The sequence below is a fragment of the Heliangelus exortis genome, chromosome 23 (assembly GCF_036169615.1).
Source record: "Heliangelus exortis chromosome 23, bHelExo1.hap1, whole genome shotgun sequence".
NCBI lineage: Eukaryota > Metazoa > Chordata > Aves > Apodiformes > Trochilidae > Heliangelus > Heliangelus exortis.
In genome coordinates, this window is record NC_092444.1 from 2858226 (window position 1) to 2879119 (window position 20894).

The following is a 20894-nucleotide window of genomic DNA, read 5'->3' on the forward strand; positions in this document are numbered from 1 at the left end:
AGGAGATTTCTGAGATTTCTGCCAATTTAGTGGGTGCTGGGGGGATGATCCATCCAGGTCTGTCCCTGTTAAGCCAGGGGAAAGGGTGTAGGGTTAATGATGCTGCTGGGGCAAAGCAGGAAGGGAGGTTTGCAGGAAATTTGGGGGATTTTTTTATTTTTACAAAAGCAAAGTAACTAATTTGAGTGGGGGGAGAGGGGTGGGGTGTGTGTGCTACTGTTAATTTGAGGCCACCTTTGCTAGGAGCTTCTCCCTCTTTTGATGAACCTGAGCAAAACTGTGAGCAGGGAGAGAGGTGTTCTGCTGATTTCACATCCTCAGCACCTCTGCTTTGGGCTCTCAGGGTGTCCAGGGTTCTTTTTTTTTATTTTTTGGTGTCGCACCCTTGGGCAGTAGTGATGCTCTGCCAGGGGTGAAGGGCAGGGATGAAGAGCCAGAGAGGAGAGAGCTGCAGGGAACAGGATGGTTCTGAGGCATGGAGAAATTGTAGGAACCCCCTGGGAGGCTGAGTTGGTGATGGGAAGGAGAGGGATGGAGGGGCCCTGGTCCCAAATTGATCCCAAATGGAGCCTGCTGCCTGCCCTGTACCCCAGCACTGCCTGTCCTGTCCTGTACCCCAGCACTGCTTCCTGTCCTGTCCTGTCCTGTCCTGTCCTGTCCTGCCCTGTCCTGCCCTGCCCTGCCCTGTCCTGACCTGCCCTGTCCTGTCCTGTCCTGTCCTGTCCTGTCCTGTCCTGTCCTGTCCTGCCCTGCCCTGCCCTGTCCTGTCCTGCCCTGCCCTGCCCTGTCCTGCCTTGTCCTGTCCTGTCCTGTCCTGTCCTGTCCTGTCCTGCCCTGCCCTGTCCTGTCCTGTCCTGTCCTGTCCTGTCCTGTCCTGTCCTGTCCTGTCCTGCCCTGCCCTGCCCTGCCCTGCCCTGCCCTGCCCTGCCCTGTCCTGTCCTGTCCTGTCCTGTCCTGTCCTGTCCCCCAACACTGCTGCCTGTCCTGCCTGCTGTGGGTACCCAACCTCCGTGCTCTCATGCCATTTAAAAGACATTTCTTCTTATTTCAGAGCTCTCCTGCACCCAGCTGGTTTTTATCTTTTTTTTTCTTCCCCTTTCTGTTGGAACATGTTAAAAAACCCCACATTTATTTCAATACTGTCCCTCCTGATGGATCCCACTGGTGTGTCCTCAGCTGAGGGGAGCCCCAGAGATGTGGTGCTGGGGGACATGGGGCTGGTCCAGGTGGTGCTGGGACAACAGTTGGATTTGATGACCTTAAAGGTCTTTTCCCACTAAAATGAATCCCTGATCCCTGGTGCAGGAAGGCCCAGCTGGGAGCAGGGCTGTGAAGGATGGGGCTGGAGAAAGGATGGAGATGAAAGAGCACAGAGGAGGAGGAATTGGGGTAAGAAAAGGTCAAACCTGTTGGTGTGAAAACCCTTCTGGGTGGGGTCCCTCTGCAGGGACTGCAGGCTGGGGGGGTCACCCTTGAGGGGTCACCTTGGGAGGTCACCCTTGGGGGGTCACCTTTGCAAACCCCATTTTTCTCAGGAACAAACCCCCCCCTGCCTCCTGCACAGCTTCTGCTGCCAGCGTGGGGCTGAAGAGCAGAGGGAGGGTCTGAAGCTGGAGGGAGTTTGAGTCCCAGGGGAATGGGGGGAGGTGGTGGTGGGGTGTGTGTGGGGGGAGAGCAGCTAAATCTGGCTGCTGGGTGAGTCATGGCACCAGGGATTTGCTCAGCCACCCTGGAGGAGTTTGCTGGCTCCTGGTGAGCAAAGCTTCAGAGGAGAAGAAAGAAGCTGCTGAGCTCTGAATCCAAACTGATTTGCAGAAGGATGGATTTGCCCTGGCCCCACACCCAACCTGCCTGGCTTGGGGGGGTGGTATTTCCTTTTAAAAAATCATTATTTATTTAATTATTTAAAGTAATTTTAAAATATCATTTTTACTTTATTGTGAAGTTTCTCAGAGCTGGAAACAAGACCTGAATTAAGCTGTGATCCTTTGCAGATGTAACAGAGGAGATGTAAACCACAGGAAAGCTGGGGAGGAACTTGGGACAAGGGCCTGGAGGGATGGGATGAGGGGAAATGGCTTGGAACTGGGAGAGAGAGGGGAGATTGAGGTTGGATTTTAGGAAGAAATTGTTTGGGGTGAGGGTGCTGAGTCCCTGGCCCAGGTTTCCCAGAGAAGCTGTGGCTGCCCCATCCCTGGCAGTGCTGAAGGTTGGATGGGGCTTGGAGCACCCTGGGCTGGTGGGAGGTGTCCCTGAGCATGGCAGGGGTGGCACTGGGGGGGCTTTAAGGTCCCTGCAACCCATTCCCTGATCCTATGATGCAACCACAACCTTCAGCATCAGCCCAGAGCACCCAAGCAGCAGCTGAGGTCCCATCTGGTGGCTTTGTGCCCTCTCTGTTCCAACGTGAAGCATCTCAGCCGGGCAAGAGGGAGAACTGCCAGGTTTGCTGCCTCACTCCCAGGGGGAGTAGGATTGAAGGGAGAAGCAGGCAGTTTTTGCCAGATCTTTGCTTGTTCTTGGCAATGCCATCATCCAGCTCTGCCCTCTCCCTGGGGAGGAAAGGAGAAGTTCAACAAGAAGAAGGGAAACTGGCGGCTTTTTACCCGGCCCTCTCTTTTCTTGGCTGCTGGAGGATTTACCAATTAAGTGGTTGTTTAGGGCTCTAAACCTCCTAATCAGATCTGCCAGAGGCCTTGATGAGAGCTTTTCAATTCCCTTCCTCTTTGTTTTATTTATTTTTATTCTTTTAAATTTTTTTGGCATGTTTTAAAGGCTCATTAAAGCTCCACAAAGGAAGGCAGAGATTTTCTCAAGCCACGTTCCTCTCCCCAGAATAATTGCCCTGGTTGCTCTTGCCCAGTGTTGCCACTACCACTTGCTCTTCTGCCCACTGCCATGCTGGTAGGAATGGGATGCTGGGATTGGGATGCTTTTCCCTGGGAAGTGTTTTACTCTTCCCTTCCTCATTTCTCCCTTTTGTATTTTGTGTCGTTTTCCTCCTTTTCTCTTTACAAAGGCCGTGGCAAGCCCTGAGGAAAATGGAGCATGTTGGGTCAGCTCCATGCTTGACCTCCATATTCCTTCTGGGCTTTTTGCTGTTCTCATTCCAGCTCTTGCTGTTTCCAGCCTTGGAAACTAAACCTCTCCCCAAAGAGCATGAGTCCTTCAAGGGGAGCAGATGGCTGATGAGGAGGAAAGTCGTGGGCAGGAGGATGCAGATGACATTTGGATGTCTTTGCAAGATTACTCTTGTCAGGGCCATGCTGGGGGAGAAATGCATCACCCAGCTTGGCTTCTTGCAGGTTCTGTCCCTCAATCCCTCAGGTTTGGGGTATTTCAGGAAGATTTTCTGCTTTTGCAACACTTTTAATATCTCTGCTGTTATCACAGTCCCCACGAACAGAATATTAAAGCTCCTCCCAGAGCTTTTTGGAACATCCCCCAGACTTTTCAGGAGATGCTGCTCCAAACCAGACCTCTTCCATATCCCCTCCATGGGCACCTTTGAGATGAGATCTTCTCCATCCACAAACCTGCAGATTTTCAGGCTGTCAGAATTCCTCCTGGGATTGAAATTCCATGTTTTGCTCAGCAGTAATTACTGGGATCATCACACGCCGCTTGTGCCACCCGAGCGTGGGGGAGATTTCAGGAAAATCACAATTTCCAGTGGGGGTTTTATTTTTCAGAAGCAGGGGCTTTATCTTTCAGAAGTTGGGGTTTATTTGCAGCAGAACAGGAGCTGCCTAAAAGAAACTCTTGCCCAGCAGATTTAATGTTTAATGTTTAATGTTGAAGCGGAGAGGGGGGAAGAAAAATCCCGGTCATAATTTATGCATAAAAAAAAAAATACTGGGGAGTTTCTCAAAGCTACTTATCAGCTGCCAAACTTCAGCAGCTCTCTTCAACACTGCAAAACTCTGCTCTCAGCTGAGCCTACTGCACATTTAATTCTCTGTGCAGCCATCTCCTCCACGTTGCCAGGCGGCTTAAGATGCTTTAATGTGCGAGGGGAAGCTGGGGGGGACACGTGGAATTAAGTCTTGCAGAACACCCTTCAACAGCAGAGATCAAAGCAATTTGCTGCAGAAATGTGCATCATTATCTCGACTTTACAGGGAAACTGAGGCTTAAAGAGGGGAAATCTCCCAGCAGACAAAGGCTTGGAGGCAGGGAGGGGTGGAAAGAGGATTCCCAAATCCTCTTCCTGCTGACGAGGCGAAAGCGCGGAGCGCTGACACTGCCGGGAAGGTGGTTGGGAGCCTGCAAAGGATGAAGGCTCCAAAAAGGGAATAACAGGGTTTGAAAGAAGAAATGCATTGAGATGCAAGCAGATTCTCCCCCCAAAAAAATGACAGCTTGAAAGATTTGCTATGTGGGAAGCTGTTTGAAGGAGAAAACTCAGTATTTGAATGCACTGATCCTGTCCTGGGTGACCAAACCCTGTCCCTGCTTTTCATGCTGTGAGTTGGGGTGACCCAACCTGTTTGCTGCCCATAGCTTCTGCCTCACCCCAAAACTCCTTGCTCCCTTGATACAGCACTCCATAGACCATGTCTCCGAGATGACATGGGAATTCAGGATGCACCCACATGTTGGCTTCGTGTCTCTCCATGACCATGTTGGCCGTGTAAGTGTCCCCCAGGTTCCCATTTCTTGTCCTTCTGTGATGGTGATTTCTTCCAGAAAATATTTCTTGTTCTTAGTCCTTGTTGAGCAGAGCTGGAGGATGCTCCACACACCCGCCCAAGGCTCTTTGTTTCCAAAAGCCCTCAAGATAGTACCCATGCTTTCTTTGCCATAATTAAATTTTGCTTCGCAACCACCAAAGAAAAAAAACCTCTCCTGACAACTGGTGAAAAATAATTAGCAGCACATTGTGTCATTAAACACCAGACTTTAATTAAACTGCATAGAGATAACTTTCTTTAACAACTGGAAGTCTGGAGCCTCCAGACAGCCAAGGACTTGGCAAAATGGAGTAAAAGGGCCCATAAAATAGACTTGAGTCAAGGCCTTTCCTCTGGCTGCTGAAGCACCAGCCTAAGTGGGGCATCACATTGAATCTGCCACCTGAAAAGACCCTATTAGCTTTTTTTCTTCTCTGCTTTTCATCTTTTTGGAGCTCATGGGTGGTTGTTGGGGTTGGGTTTCATCCTGGGAGGAGCTGCTGCTCTTCTGTTGATCTCCCCATGTTTGGCAAATTCTTTTTTCACCTTTGTGCCTTGGGAAAAGAGGTTTCCCCCTGGGATTTCGTGTGACAGCAACTCCATGGAGGTCACCCAAGCAATTTGTTAGTGTCCCATACTCATCCAAATGGTGCCTTTAGTGGGCTGACTACAGAGAGGGCTTCTAGGCCACCCTGTCCTGTTGCTTGCCCCTGTCCTGGAGCTTCTCTGGAGGGGTGGGAAACCTTGAACCATTTTCAAGGTTGCTTTGGGTCTCCAAGCTGATTGCAAGGTGTGCATTTGCTTTCCTGCAGCTCTGTGCTTGGTGTGTGCAAGTTGTTTGCACTGCTCGTGGACTTCTTGAGGTGTTGGTGCAAGTTTAGTGGGTAAAAAGGCAGCAGTTGCATCAATAGTGAGGGAGAGAAGGTGCTCCTGGGTTTGCACTCACTTTTTGAGCTGAAAAGCATTTCTGTTTTCCTGCTCTTATTCCTTGCTCTGAATACCACTGCAATCCTCCTGCCATTGGCCCAGCCAATGGTTTTCTCCTGACTTCTCCCACCACGGGTGCAGAAGCAGAAAGTTCCTCCTATGAAAATTCCCTGACTGCTTTCTCACACCTCTCTGTCAGCCCTGGAAAAAGAGTTTTGTCCAGAGGAGAAACCCCCCCAGCCCTGGGAGCTGCACCCTCACTCCCACACAGAGCCCAAACACAAAGGGGCAGCTCCTTCCCTGGCCTTTACCCACCCATCTTCCCCTTCCAGCCAGGCACTTTCATGCAAATACCCAAGGTTTTGGGTTTGATTTGATTTTTTTTTTCCTCTTTTAAAATAAAGTAAAATCATTAAAATTCAACTGCTGCTCTCTCGCTTTTTGCTCCGTCTTTCATCCTCACCTCTTCCAGCTGGAGTAACATTCTTCCCCCCTTACATCCTTAGCTGGAGTTCCTCCTGGGAGAAGGCTTATGCTGAAAGGATCTTGTTGCTGATGTAGAGGAGCAGAAAGGAGCCAGGTCAGACGTTGCAGGTGACTCTTTGCTCACCATCATGTTGCAGCATCCCTGAAAGCTGCTCCTCTGTGAGCAGATGTCGTGCCAAATCTCCAAAGAGCTCATAAAGAGAGGAAGCAAAAGGCAAGCGAGATGTCTCCTCACTGAAAGGGACATTTCTACAAATTCCTCCAGGTGTTTTTCCTCCTTGTAAAACTCCCCAGTACAGACCAAGGTCGGGTCTCTAAAGGAAACAGTGACATGTTGGGCAGGATTGTGGATGTGCCCAGAATTGAGCATGATGCTCATAGAGGAGCTCCTTGAGGAGGGCAAGGTCTCCTCTAAAAAGCTGGTTAAAAAAAACCTGAAAAAGCAAAATTCTCTCTCTGAGCTCAAGGCAAAGGCTTGCAAAGTGAGGGGCTCCCATCACCTCCTGGCTTTTTTCCCCCTCCCTGTGTGAGCTGGGTCATGATCTTTCCCTTTTACCTCCTCAGTGCTTTGATTTATTATTGCTGGGTTTGCTGAAAAGCACCAAGGAACCTGGGGCTCTGGCTCCCTTTTCCCCAGGGCCAGCAGAGAAGTGAAAGCTCCACACAGCACAAAAAATTATTTATCATATTTTTTAAACCATTTTTCTGAAACATAACTTTCTTTGCTTTTTTTGTTTGTGGGTTTTTTTTTTCCTTTTGCTCTACAAAATACTTCTTGTTCCTCTGGTTGGTGGGGCAGGAGATGTACAGGACCTGGCTGCTCCTCTGCATCATTTCAGTTCAGCTCCAGACATTTTTACTTGCAATATTTGGCTGCCAGCACCACAGCTTATTCTGATGCTGAGCTGTGCATCCAATCGATGAGACATTTGTCTTGCCAGTGCCAGTGTTTCTCTCTTCAAAGGTCCAGCTCATTTTTTGAGGTCATTTTTGGGCTACTCACCCCGTGGGATGCAAAATTCTCCCAACTTGCTTCTGGCTCCCATGCACAGATGTGTTTCCATCCCCATGGAAAGTGTTGCTGCCTTCGTGATTTTCTAGATTTTGGGGTTGTTTGGGTTTTTATTGTGTGCTCCCAAGGCTTGGTGAAAGGATTTTCTCCCAACTTTGCCAAAATCTAATGATTTAGAGGGCAGAAATACTGAGTGTGGTAACTGGCTTCAGCATCCTAGGGGATAACCCTGGAAATTGAGGGACTGGCTTCAAATCTGTGTTCTTACCCCTACCTTTGGTGACAAATTCCCTTGGCTTTGGGAGTTTTGGGGGGGAAGTTAGGAGAAAACCCACAAAAATAAGGGAAAATCCCAGCATACTCAAGAGCGTGGAATGATAAGGCACCTATGTGCATTTGCAGGCCTATGTCTGGAGGTTTGCTCAGTGTTGTATTTATCTGGGGGGTAAAATAACAACTTATTCCTTGGGGGAAGCATTTCTAGAGTCTGCCTGGCTTGGAAAATACTGTCTCTGAAGAGTGATTGTGGAGATTGGACTTCTCCAAGAGGAGAGCCTGGTGGGAAGGGTATTACAGGCTGGGGAAATGCAGGAGAAAGATGAGAAATGAGGCGGTCTGGGAAGAGGAGTCAGGGCCTGAAAAATGCTGCAAAAAAACCCAAGAGGGAAAATTTTTCTTGATAAGAGGGAAATCTCAGGAGTCTGATCCATAATAAGACTGTGCTGTGGTTGCAGCTGCTTTATTATCCAGTTCTGCTGGGCAAGTGCTGCTGTATGGGATTGGGTTTGCAATGAGAAAATCTTCTCCACAATTCCCTTCCTCTTTTTGGGTTGTTTGGGGGTTTTTTTTTGTGTGTGTGTGTGTTGCTTTTTATTTTTTGCATGTTTATGATCGTGTCAGCTGCATCTTTCCCCCTCTCCCCATCCCAACTTCTGCTCTGGTTTGTTCTGCCCATCTCCAGGTCCTTGGTGGTGGAGGGATTTAATGCTTAAGCACAGCCTATCGGAGCTCCTCACCTGCCCGAGGAGATGTGGGGAGTGATTTGCATATTTATTAAATATCTTTTTGGAGGATACACAAACCGCATTGCTGCAGCTCACTCCTGATGCTGGGAGGTGAAGGGGGTGGGAAGGGGGGGGGTGGAAAACCTGCTGCAGAAGAGCAGGTTAAAAAAAAACAAAAAAAAAAATTCAAGGTAAAATAAGCAGGGGTGATTCCAGGAGTCAGGATCTTGTTTGTTTGGTTTTTTTTTTTTCCCTCTTATTTCCCCCCTTTTTGCTCAGCCTCCAGCAGCAAAACCATCCTGATGCTTCCAAAGAGGTGGTCTGGAATTGGGGTAGGTGTTGGTGGGTGGGTGCAGAAAGCACTCAGGGGGGTTAAAGCTCAAAAGGCTCTTGTTGGGCTACAAATATCTTGTTTAATGTGATCTTCATGAAGAAGGAGAGCATGGGTGGGGATGGGTGCTCTCAGAGCCTGAGCTCCAGGGATTTTTGATGCCCACCACTTGGATGCTTTGGAGGATGCAGAAAGAGGTGATGGGCAGTCCCTGGGTTGTTTTTTTTTTTCCTATATTTGGCAGCAATTCCTATATTCTGGTGCAGCACTGAGTCCTCTTGGGCTTGCCCCAAAATAACTTTATTCTTATTTTAATTTTTGCTTCAGTTCCAGGGAGCAAACAACTCTCCTGGAGCAGACCCAAAGCAGGCCTGTTGGGCAGCTTGTTTCAACCCATTTTCCCCAAGAAAACCCATCCTGTTCAACTATTTCTGCTCCCTCCTTGTGCTCAAACCCTGAAATTTGGGACTGATTTGGTCAGTCATCCCCAAACCTCCATTTTGAGGCTTTTGAGCCAAAAAGCATCTTCTCCACTGGGAGGGCCGTGCACTGAAGTGATGCTACAAGCCCTATCCTGGGCTCATCTTGCTTGCTTGGATGTGGAGGAATTGACCTAAATGTCTTCAATTTGGGTCAAAATCAAGTTCTTTATGCTTGCAGTAGCATTCTGACCCAGCTGCTGGGAGAGCTTGCATAATTCACCTTTCTTCCAAGGCAGAAAGCAACTAAGTTGCTGCTGAGGGGGGAGAAGAGAAAAAAAGCAAACAAGCAAATCCCATTTACACCTTTGGGAAAGAGCCTTGAACATGGGGAAATAAATGGAAAACTTGGCTGAAAAGTTCCCAAATTTCACCTGTTTGCATTGATGTGTGCTGCCTGTTACCTGCGTTTTGTGGTGGGTGTTGGGAGTGCTCAGAGCTGGCATCCAGAGCAGAAAACCTGTGCTTTTTTTAGGAATGGATGGATGTTCCCTGCTCCACGAAACATCTTACGTGCCCAAGGTGATACAGAGACTGTAAGAGCTCCCCTGACAATAAGTAAAAAATTTATTGTGGCTTCAAAGCCAGGGATTTATGGGCTGGGGAGGTAAAGCTGTGTGAAAGCAAAGTGGATGCTGCAAGTGAGGGAGGAGGAGGAGGAGGAGGAGGAGGAGGAGGAGGAATGGGGTCTGGGGGATGCAGCTGGTGGTGATCTGTTGGTAGAAAGGGTGGCTTGGAGCAAAGGTTAAAGAACCCAAGAGTGGTTTCGGTGTGAAGGGACTTTAATGTGAAGGGACCTACCTGATGTGTAGGATTTTCAGTGCTTTTATTGGGGAAAAAAAGCAATTTTTCCCCAGGCACAGCTCAAGCTGGATGTGAGAGGGGTGAACTCTCTGGGCTCTGGATGCCGGGAGAGAAACAAACTTCATTTTAGGGGACATGGAGTGAATTTGGGAGGCAGAGATGAGATGTGAGAGGAGCTGACAGCTGTGAGAGGGCTGGGTGATGCAGGAGTGTCAGCAGCTGGGTGCTGCACCCCACGGCACCTCTCTTTAAACAGATGTCAGCTCCTGTTTGCTCCCGTGGAGCCGGGTGATGAGGAGCATCAAAGAAAGCCTCTCACCCCTGTGCCAGCAGGGATTGCCCCCAGCTGAGCTCTTCTGCTGTTGGAAACCCCTCTGCCAAGGGTGTGGGGCTGGATTTTCCAGGCTAAAAGGAGAGGAGGGAGGTTGGAGGCAGCCCCCCCCCCTGCTCCTAGACGGGTGAGGGCTGGGGGGAAGTGTCTGATCGCGTTTGGCTGCCTCCTGCTCAGCCCAACCTTGGCTTTTCCCAAGGTTTAGGGCATTTGTGGAGGAGCTGGGGTCGGGTGGGGATACAGGCAGGGTGGGAAGGGCTCCCACATCCCTCCCTGTTTGGGGAGGAACCACTCGGGATATGACCCCCTTATGGGGTCTGCCCCCCCCCGGGGTATGGCCGTCACGCAGCCCAGCTATTGAGTCACTTTTCCATGCAAAAATAGCTATATTGTCAACATCCCAGAACCCCCAGTCTGTGTAGGATACACCCTGGCTCAGCCCCTGAAATACCCATGAGTTTGAGGATGGTGGAGGAAGACAAAAAAAGGTGCAAAAAAAGACCCCACAGCCTTTTGCAAGCGAGCAATACCGATGGGCGTGGGCAAATAGAGCAGAGCTCCCCATGAGCAGGATGGGAGAGGGGCTGGGACATGCTGGCAACAGCATGGGGAGAAAGGGTCTATAAAAAGTTTGAAAGGATTCCTAGGAAAGTGGAGGGTGTAATGGGAGCTCAGTCTGTGCTCCCCAAGTCACTGGGCGAGCGGCCCCGTGTGCAGCAAGGCCACCAGGGCAGAGCTGCTCCCAAAATAGGTTGTAGCAAATTATATTGAAATCCTAATGTGTTATGGCCATGTGCAGCAGCCCAGAGCTGCTCTGGGCCTTCCCTCTGCTTTTAAAGGGTGGTTGTCCCTCTGCCCATGGGTCTGTCTGTCTCCTACTGGGGTTGGCACTGCATTGCACAGGTTGGGTTTGAGGCACCAGAGATGCTCTGAGGGTTCTGCCCCGTTGTGTGGAGCAGCTCCTGGTTCTGCCTTTGCACTGAAAATTTCACCCCCTCCAAGTGGCTCTGACTCTTAAGGCAAGGAGATTCCTGGGTTTTTAACAGCTGCCAAGTGCCAGCTCTGCAGAACCAGGCTGGGGCTTTGCAGACACTTGGGACCAACCACCCCTTCTCCTTGTGCTCCCAAAGGATGCTGCATCCATCCACTGGTCCCCAACCTCCCCATCCCAGCACTTCAGTCCCTTCTCTCCAAGCAGAGATCAAGCCCATGGTGTCTATCCAAGGGCAGCTTGCTCTCCTGGAGCCCTCGGGGCACACTGAGGAGAAATTTGGTGTTATTCCCAGCCTCCAAATTAGAGAGATCTCCATTTACATCCCAAATCCACCTTCCTCAGCAGTCTGGGAACTTCGAGGCTCAGCTGCTTGGCTCCACTCTCTCAATGATCTCTCATCGTGCCTTGTCACAACTGGGAAATATTATTTACCCTTTTCCCCCCTTTTTTTCTGGGTTCTTCCGTGCCAAAGCCACCATCAGACTCAAACAGGATCTGTCCCCAGGCACTACTAACACAGCCAACCCCCCCCGAGAGGCCGTAGGTAGCTCCAGCTCAGTGCCAGCTCCATCCTTTACCCTCTCAATTACATGGTAATGCATGTTAAAAATTACAAATTTATTTATAGCCCCTATTTTTTTTTTTACTTTTTTTTTTTTTTCCAGCCTCCCTCCCCAACTCCACAATTTTTTACAGCTCATCCACCATAACAAATCCAACTTCATAAAGCCCTGGCGAGGGTTATTATCGCCGTATGGAAATACCAGGAGCAGCAGATCTGTATTCCCAGGCCTGGCATTTGTCTCCCTGAATGCTTAACATGGTCTCGGTCGACACTTCAGATTTGTTCCAGTTGCTAAAGACAGTGACAAGCCCAGCACGGGGGGGGGGGTGTGGGAAGTTATTCCCTCCCTCTCCTCACTCCTGGCCTCGGATATTGCTGCTGAGCCCCTGTTATTTGTTCACCGGGGGGCTCTGATGCATCCCCCCCTCTTATATTTTTTGCTAAGGGGATGCTCCATGCAAACTCCCCATTATTTCATTATTTCTTTGCAGGGGGGATGCTCCTTGCTCCCCCATATTATTTGCTGGGAGGGGGTGCTCCTTGCAACCCCCCATTATTTGTTCACCAAAGTGATGCTCCACTGCAAACTCCCCATGATTTGTTTGCTGGGGGGGTGCTCCTTGCAACCCCCTTATTATTATTATTTGTTGGGAGGGGGGGCTCTTTGCAACCCCCCTATTATTTGTTTGTTGGGAAGGGATGCTCCTTGGCAACCCCCCTATTATTTGTTGGGAAGGGATGCTCCTTGCAACCCCCCTATTATTTGTTTGTTGGGAAGGGATGCTCCTTGGCAACCCCCCTATTATTTGTTTGCTGAGAGGGGGGGCTCTTTGCAACCCCCTTATTATTTGTTTGCTGGGGGGTGCTCCTTGCAAACTCCTCATTATTTGTTCACCAAAGTGAACCCCATGATATGTTCACTGGTCCTTCCTTGTGACCCACCCTGTTATTTGCACCCCCAAGGTGCTGCTGCATTGCAGACTCCTCATTATTTGTTCAAGGTTTGCTCTGCTGCAAACCCTTGGTTATTTGTTTGCGGGGGGGCTATTTCAGAGCAACCCCCCCAGTGTTTGTTCACCAGGGGATGCTCCATTGCAGACCCCCCTTTATTTGCTCACCAAGGTGATGCAACTTTGCAAGCCCCACGGAATTTGTTCCATGGGGGGATGCTCTGGTTCAAAGCCCCCTTTATTCTGTCCAAGGAAGGGTGCTCTGCTGCAACCCCCTTAGGATTTGTTTGCTGGGAAGGTTCTCAGTTGCATCCCTCCTGTTATTTGCAAACTCACCTGGACTTGTTGAAGGAGAGATGCTCCAGTGCAGACCCCTCTTAGTTTTTTTGCTGGGGGGATGTTTCTCCATTGCAACCCCCCATTATTTGCTCACCAAGATGAGGCACTGTTGCAACCCCCCCATTATTTGGTTGCTGGGAGGCACTTCACTGGGATTTGCTCACTGAGGTGATGCACTTTTACAACCCCCCAGGTTTTATTTCAGCAGGAGGAGGCTCTGTTGCAACCCTGCTGTTATGTGTCCAAGGGAAGGGATGCTCCTTGCAACCCCTTTTGTTTGTTTGCTCCTTTGCAAACCCCCATTATCCATAATTTGCTGAAGGAAGGCAGCAGGGATTGGCAGAAAAAGATCCCAAAATTGTTGTTTTATAATTTTTTAACCCATTTTCCCAGGCTGAGTGACCCTCATCGTACATCAGTGGGTTTGTTGGTGGTGAGGTGTTTTTTTTTGTAACTGGGATTACTGGGGGGAGGAAAAGGAGTGGTTTTGTCACCCCATCTTGTTTGGGGTGGCAATAAGTTTGGTGGAGATGGGGATGAATATAATCCCCACCTAAGCAAAGCAAACCAAGTTGTGAGGCTGCTCCTGGGCAGGTTTTGGGGCTGTTTCACCCATCTCAGCAAAAATGGGGCTGGGGGCCAGGCTGGAGGATGGTGTTTTCCTTCCCCTCTGCAAGATGTGGGGATGGAGGTGGGAAAAAAGCCCCAGTGAGGGTGCCTGTGACTTTTAATCTTATTTATATCCACCCCGTGGCTGGCATCAGCCTATTTATACAGCTGCAAAGACGTCCTCTCCAACGTCTTAAATGTATATATATCTGTGCATGTGCACTTTTATATTTATATAGCTCCTGGGAGGATTCATTTAGCCAAGGGTGATGGTTCCTGGAGGTGTTTGGAGAGGATTTAGGGTTGGGGGTTGATCGAGGTGGTTTGGGGAGGAGCATTCTGTTAAAAAAAGCAAAATATTTCCAATGGTCTTCAAGCATTTTTTTTACTCCCTGCCCAACCTGGAGGTGCTACAAGAGCATGGGGGACACTGGGTAAATAAAACCAGCAAATAGTTGGGGGGCTTAATTTGGGGGAAAAAAAAATTTGGGGGTTATTCTGGGGTGAGAAGAAAATATTGAGGTTTCTGGCAAATTATGGGGCTTGGGGGGGAAGGGGAGCAGATGAGATGTTTCCATTTTCTTGTATGTTTTGGTGTTGCTTTGTGTTGTGTGGGGTTTTTTAAGCAGAAGCAAAGGGATTTCTAGAACAAAATGTTCTTTTCAGCTGAAAAACTGAAACCCTCCATTTGCAAGGAGGGGAGCAAGAGGCCACGCTAATCCTTTCCAAAGACTCCCAATTTTCCCCAAACATGACATTCAAGGCCAAAAACCTTCCCTGGGTGACTTATACCATAAAATACTGCAGTGTTTAAAAGAAAATAATAACAGACCTGAGTTTTTTCCCTCCTCTGGACCTTAATTTTGGTGGAGAACAGCAAATCCAGCCCGAATATTGACTCACAGGCTGGGGGGAAGGACAGGGCTGAATATTTGGGGAGTTATAATCTGAATTTTGGACATCTAGAAGGGATTTATTTAGCTGTAGGACCCCATGTGCTGCACAGATGACTGCAAGGACTTTCCAGATGCATTCGGCACCGGCGTGGATTTATAATTATTATTATCAATAATCACAGAATAATTCTGGCCCCAAGCACCAGCCTGGGGGATTAAGCAGTGATGGTAAAGCAGAAGCAAGAAGCTGACTTGAATAATATCTTAATTTGGAGAGATTTAGGGGGGATAAAAGCACATTTCTGCACACTGGGGCTGGGGGTCTGGGCTTTGCTCCTGCACTTTGGTGTCGATGCTGGGGAAAATTCATTCTGGTTCCTGAATTGTGGTGTGCCAAGGAAAAGCCCTTTGCTAAGGGGGCTTTTTTGCTCCTTGGGCTTGTCAAGGGAGGTGAAAAGCAGAGGGGAAGGGGAAAAAAAAGTCATTTTAATTCCCTCCTGCATCAGATTCTTCCCGTTACCTGGCTGGAGCGAGGGCGTTCAGCTCTCAATGAGATGCTAAAAATAAATGCAATGAGATTTATTTTTTGTTTGTTTTTCAAGCAAGGAAAAGGCATTTTAGCTCCAGCTGCTTTGCTAAGAAAAACTTTTGGCAAAAATACCCGGAAAAAAAAATTTAAAAAGCTGCATTTTTTTGTCAAGGCAGTTGTTTCGTTTTAGAAAGGGGCTTTTTATGGTTGAAAAGGGGATTTTGTGGGTGGGGAAAAGGGTGGTTTGGGGACTAGGAAAATTATTTGGGTTAAATGTGGCATGTGGGGTCAGGATGAGGGTGGATTTGAGCTTCTTGACTGATGATATTTCTATTTTGGATGGAAAACTGCCTGTGATGAGCAAAAGGGATTATTCCAAGGCACCTGTGACTTGGTTTAATTTTGCTCCAGGGCTCAAGCCATGAAGGGATGAGCTGGGATTTGGGAGCCCCGTGGTAGGGTGTGGTTTTCCATGGGGTAATTAGCACTAATGGGGGCGATCTTGAGATAATTACCCCCTCCCTGTGGCTTTGATAAGGGGAAAAAGGATGGGGAAAGGAAAGGTTTTGCCTTCCAGGTAACAGGAGGGAAATTCCTCCCCTCCTTCCTTCCCAGGAAGAGCAGTGGGATGCAGCCCAACCTGGTGCTGGGATGGGGATGCTTTTGGGGTGAATCCATGGCATTTTAGCTGAGAAGCAAAGAGGGTTTTGCAGATGAAGGAGCAGAGCTGAGCACTCTCCATATCCCCATCAATTCAGATTTCAGCTCCCAGCGTTTTCCCAGCACCAGGAGCCAGAGAGTTTTCCCACCTAGGGGGGAAGCTGGGATTATTCCAGTTTTGCCAGGGAGACTTTTTCCATCCCAATTTGAGGTTCTCTCCATTTTGGGAGGCTCTCAGCTCCCAGTGGAGGGCAGGGGGGAGCCACGTGCTGCTTTTTTGCCTGGTTCCTCGTTAATCTTGATTAGGGAGCCCTGGTGCCCCGGTTAATTTTCTTGTAGATGCTTATCAGTCATGTAGCTGGGACACTCGCAAAAGCTAATGAGGAATCGTGGCCTCCCCACGTTATTACCCAGCTAATTAGTACAGGAGCTGCTTCTGGAAAGGTCGGGAGAAGAGAGCTGAGAGATTTTGCCTTTTTGGAGCCTTTTTTGGTGCCCAATCGGGGTCACCCAGGACAGACAGAGGAGATTTGCCCACAATACCTTGTCCTGGATTTAAGTTGCTCCCAAAGGATGTCATGGGTGAGGTTTTGGGACCTAGTTTTCCACACTGGATCATGAAGATGGGAAGGACGGGGCTGGAGGACAACGGCTCCATCCCAGAATAGTGATTTCTTGATTTATTTTTAGGGTGTGATGCCTGGAGGAAGCGATTTGGCTTTTTGCAGTGGAAGAGGGCTGCAGGGAAACTTTTATACGTTAAAAAAAAAAAAAAAAAATGGAATAACTCTCATCACAGTCCAGAGGGTTGTGTTTGGCCAGGGCAGGAGCATCATTCCTTGTTGGCTCAGCTCCTCTCATGCCTTTCCAGGGGACCAAAGCCTCTGGGGTTGTCAGCTGAGTAGTTTTAACCAGCTGCTGTATTCACACAAAATTAAAACCCAAGCGAAAGGCAACCCAGGCAGACACCCAGAGCAAAGTGCAACACTTTTATCCACCAATTTACAGCACTTACTGTCGCCTCCGATGTCCTGGGATCCAGCTGATGGCCCCTGTGCTTCTCTCTGGGTTTCCCTCAGCTCCCAGATGAAATCTAGAGGCTGCCAAAGATGCTTTGCCGTGGGGAAACAAGTCCTGCTCTAAATGTTTTGGGATATTTAGTTTATGCTTCTCTCCCTGGGTCAGTGCTTTTTGCTCTGAGTGAAGGTTCCTGCAGCCAGAAGGCAGAGCTGGGGTTCCCAGGAGCTAAATTTCAGCTTGAAAAAAGGGGTGGTTGTGGTGTTTTTTGAGGTTGGCTCTTTTTAAGTATTAAGTTTGATTTTTGCAAAGGGATAATCTGAGAGTGCAGCTCTGAAACCTCCTCTTCCTCTGCCTTTCTCACTGCTCAGCCTAAAATCTTTGCCTCCTCACACCTCACTGACAGGTTATTGCATCCAAGGAGGGAAAAATTTCCTTGGGATGGGAGTGAAAAGAGGGAATGGGGGGGATGGAGCCAGGGGGTGAGGGCTCAGCACAGCAAGAAGAGGGAAAAAAAAAACATCTTGGAGGAGCAGCTCTTACAGCAGCATTTGGGTTTGAACCCAGATTTAAAACAAGAGCAGGAGTTGGCCTGGCCGAGCTTGGGTTTATCTTTTAGGGTTTGCTGGGCTCTGGGAGCAGTGTTTTTCCTGCCAGGGGGAGGGAAGGGAAGGTGATGTCTCCCCAGGGGGGTTCTTCTATCAAACCCAGGAGCAAATAACCCAAGATTTTATTTCCAGACATTTCTGTGCATGAACCAACTGTGGCTGAGAGGCAGAGGGAGGGAGGGAATCCAGCTCACTCCAAGGAATTTCAGCAACTAATTGATTTTATTTTGTATTTATTTTGTGCTGATCTCTGCTGAGCCTGCTTGCTTTCAGGGTGGTTGTTTCAGAAATGAGCCCTAACCCACCAGTCTGCATCCAACTGGTGTCACTGGTTGTGCTGCTCAGCACTGGGGCTGCTCCCCATCCCGGGGAAACCTTTTGCCCTGGATATAAACCCCAAAGGTGGATCCTGAGGGGTCTTTTTTTTCCATGAGCTGGCTTTGTGCTGCTGGGAATGGGAGATGTTGGTGGGATTTGGGGGCTGAGCTGGGCTTGAGGGTTGGAAAAAAAAGTGTTGAGGAGACAGGGTGATCACCCAGGACTGGAAAAAAAAAAAAACCAAAAGCAATAGCAAAACAAAACAAAACAAAGATTTTGCAAAGAAAAGAGGTGTGATTGTGGGAAATGCTTCTAATGAGGAACAGGGATGGGAAGAGGCCTCCAGCCCTGAGGAAAAGCTTCTTCCAGCCCCCTAATCTCTCTCTGTCAGCCCCTGGGCACCCCATCCCCACCTGGGCACTCTGGAAAGAATTCTGGGCTCTTCCCCTCTGGCTGGGAATGAATTAAATGCGGGCAGCTGGAGGAAAACAAAATCCTCTCCAAGCAGAGCCAGGGAGAGAAGGGCATCCCTGGACAGTGGGGGCTTGGGGAGTCCCTCAGGCTGTGCGTGTGCCTGCCCCCCACATCCCTGCCTGCATCCTGCACCCCCACGTCCCTGCCTGCCCCCCACATCCCTGCCTGCATCCTGCACCCCCACATCCCTGCCTGCCCCCCACATCCCTGCCTGCATCCCTCCCCTTCTGCCTCCCACATCCCTCCCCTTTCTGCATCCCACATCTCTGCCTGCATCCTGCCCCCTTGCCTGCCCCCCACATCCCTGCCTGCATCCCTCCCCTTCCTGCACCCCACATCCTTTCCTGCACCCCTACATCCCTGCCTGCATCCTGCCCCTCGCATCCCTTCCCGCATCCCTTCCCTCTCTATACCGCTTCACCCCCATACACCTCACTCCCCCCTCTCCCCGGCCCCTGCCCCCATTCTCCATCCCCCATCCTCCCTCCCCTTCCTCCCGCAGCCCCCCCTTCCCCTCCAGCACCTCCCCGGGGCCGGGCCGGGGCGGGCTCAGCTGCCGGGGGGGGGTGAGGGGTGGGCGGCCGCCAGCTCTGCTCCCTTCCCGCTGCAATAAATCGGCTTAGGGCGGCAGCTCGGGCAGGAGCTGGGGCGGGGGGGGGACACACGGAGCCGGGCTGAGCCCCTCACCGTGATGCCCCCCCCGGGTAGGGGGCTGGGGGGGCGGTGAGACCACCCCCCCCATGGGGCTGTGTCCCCCCCCCCGCCGGCATCATGCGGACCATGAACCCCCTGCCCCTCTGGGTGCTGCTCTGGGACCTCCTCCATCTGGCGCTGGGTGAGTGGCACAAAGCCCCCCCGGGGACAAGGGACACCCCCATGGAGACAAGGGACCCTCCCCAAGAGCAGGGGACACCCCCCCAGTGGGCGCTGAGATAACGGGGTGCCCATCTGCACCCCAGGAAACACGCGGAGGTTTTGGGGTTTAAAATCCCCCCGCACCCTCCCGGGGCTCGGGGAGGTGATGGGGGGGGGGGGCAGGCACCCTGTTTGGGGAACCCACGGACGGGACCCTGGGGTTGGAGCCCGGTGTTTGGTACTGGAGTTCCCCCCTCGCCCTGCTTCGGACCCGTTCGTGGCGTGGGGTCCCCCCCATCCTCACCAACGAACTGGGTTTGGAGTCGTTAATGGGGAGGGGGGGCTGGTAAAGGATCTGTTAATTGGAGAGTAATTAATTGGGGAGCAGTTAATAGGGTGGACGTAATGGGCACCTGCTTTGGAGATGGGAATTGGGGGACAGGGTGAGAAGATGGGGGGGGGGGTGTGTGCTCAGATGCCCCCCCTGAGCCAGCATCACCTGGGGGGGACACTCGTGTCCCCTGCCACTCTGTACCCAGGTTCTGCCTGTGTGTGTCCCCCCCCGGCTCAGCTCACTCCATTCGGGGGGGGCTCTGTGCTCTGGGGACCTTCCTGAGTGTTTTTGGGGGGGTCACAGCCCCCAGGGACACCCCAGCCCACCCTCCTCCTTTGGGGTGCCCCAAACCCTCCAGATGGGAAAAGGGAAGCTCCCCAAATCCCCACCATCCTTTCAGGGGGGTTGCAGCCCCCCCCAGCTCTCCCATGACCACCTTGCCTCCCTGCTTTGCCCTGCAGAGGTTTTGGGGTCCCCCCCCCACAGAGAGGACTCCCAGGAGGTGGAAAGGAACGGGGCAGGAAACTTTCCCCTTCCCCGCATCCCGGTGGCTGAGGGGGGAGCCACACAATTTCATTTCCTCTGCATTTAAATGCAATCTTCCTCATTTTTTTTTTATTAATTTTATTTTTCCCCTTTCCTCTCCCCCCCCCTGTGTCCCCCCCCAAAATCTCAAGTGGTCGCTTTTAAACTCTCCCCAGCCAGACCCTGGCTGCTCTCCTTGCTTTGCTGAGCGATGTCTGATGCAGCTTCTTCAGTACCTCCTTTTTTTTTTTTTTTTTTTTCATAAATCATTATTTATTTAACTATTATTATTATTATTATTATTATTATTTATCATGTAGTTCCCCCCCAGCCCCCCCTCGGGGGAGCCTCCATCAGCTGCTGCAGGCTGCGGGGAGGGGGGAGCAGCGGCCGCCGCGCTCTGCGGGGTTTGAGCTCCTGACACAAAGGAACTGATTCTTCCTTTTAGCATCATCTCAAAAAAAAAAAAAAAAAAAAAAAATTAACAAAAAAAAAAATAAAATCACCCCTCTCAGGAGCAGGGATGGGATGAGGTGTAAAGCAGAGCCTGCTTTCCATTTGGCTTCTCCAAAGAGGAACCGTGGAGCAGCTCCCACATCCCTCTCTGCCATCCCCTCCGTGGGATTCAGCTCCTGCCGGGCTGCGGCTGCTCCGAGCATCCCACTGCTCCAGAACCAAACCACATCCCAGCCTGCTTCCCCCATGGATCTCCTCCCCACTGCAATTTTCAGGTCATGGGTGGATCATTTTCAAGGACTGACACATTCCCTCAGCAGAAACTGGCACACAGAATATGCTTTCCTCTTTTTTTCCTAATTTTTATCCTCACGATTGCTCTGCTGCTGCTGATTTAGGAGAGTGGGCGAACTGCTACGGGCAAATCTGGATTTGAAATATGTATTTTTTGGGGGGGGAAGAGGTAAAAGTTATTTTATGATTGGTCTCAAGGAAGCTGTGGTCCTGGGGAGGTTTGTAGGGAGGAGGATCCCGGTGCTTTGGGGGCAGACTGCGTGGGTTTGGACATCCACGAGTCAGGTTTTGGCTCTTAACACCATGCTGGGACTTTGCTGCTCTCCCATCTCCTGCTTTAAGCACCTCTCCTCCCTTGGCAGAGAAACCCTGTCCCAAAAAACCACTTTGCTCTCTGCTTTTTTCAGCAAACAGCTAAAAAATA

At 50.4% G+C, this 20894-nt stretch overlaps 1 protein-coding gene across 2 annotated transcripts in view; it reads left to right on the forward strand.

Annotated features, from left to right (window-relative positions):
* The first annotated feature begins 18547 nt into the window (after positions 1 to 18547).
* IGSF21 (immunoglobin superfamily member 21) overlaps positions 18548 to 20894 on the forward strand; it is a 38140-nt gene continuing 35793 nt past the window's right edge. The window contains exon 1 of one of the 2 annotated variants that reach the window (XM_071766716.1): positions 18548 to 18841. In XM_071766716.1, coding sequence (XP_071622817.1) covers positions 18778 to 18841 — 64 coding nt within the window. In that variant the 5' untranslated portion in view covers positions 18548 to 18777. The remainder of the gene's footprint in view (positions 18842 to 20894) is intronic. The other variant, XM_071766715.1, reaches the window with a different exon arrangement.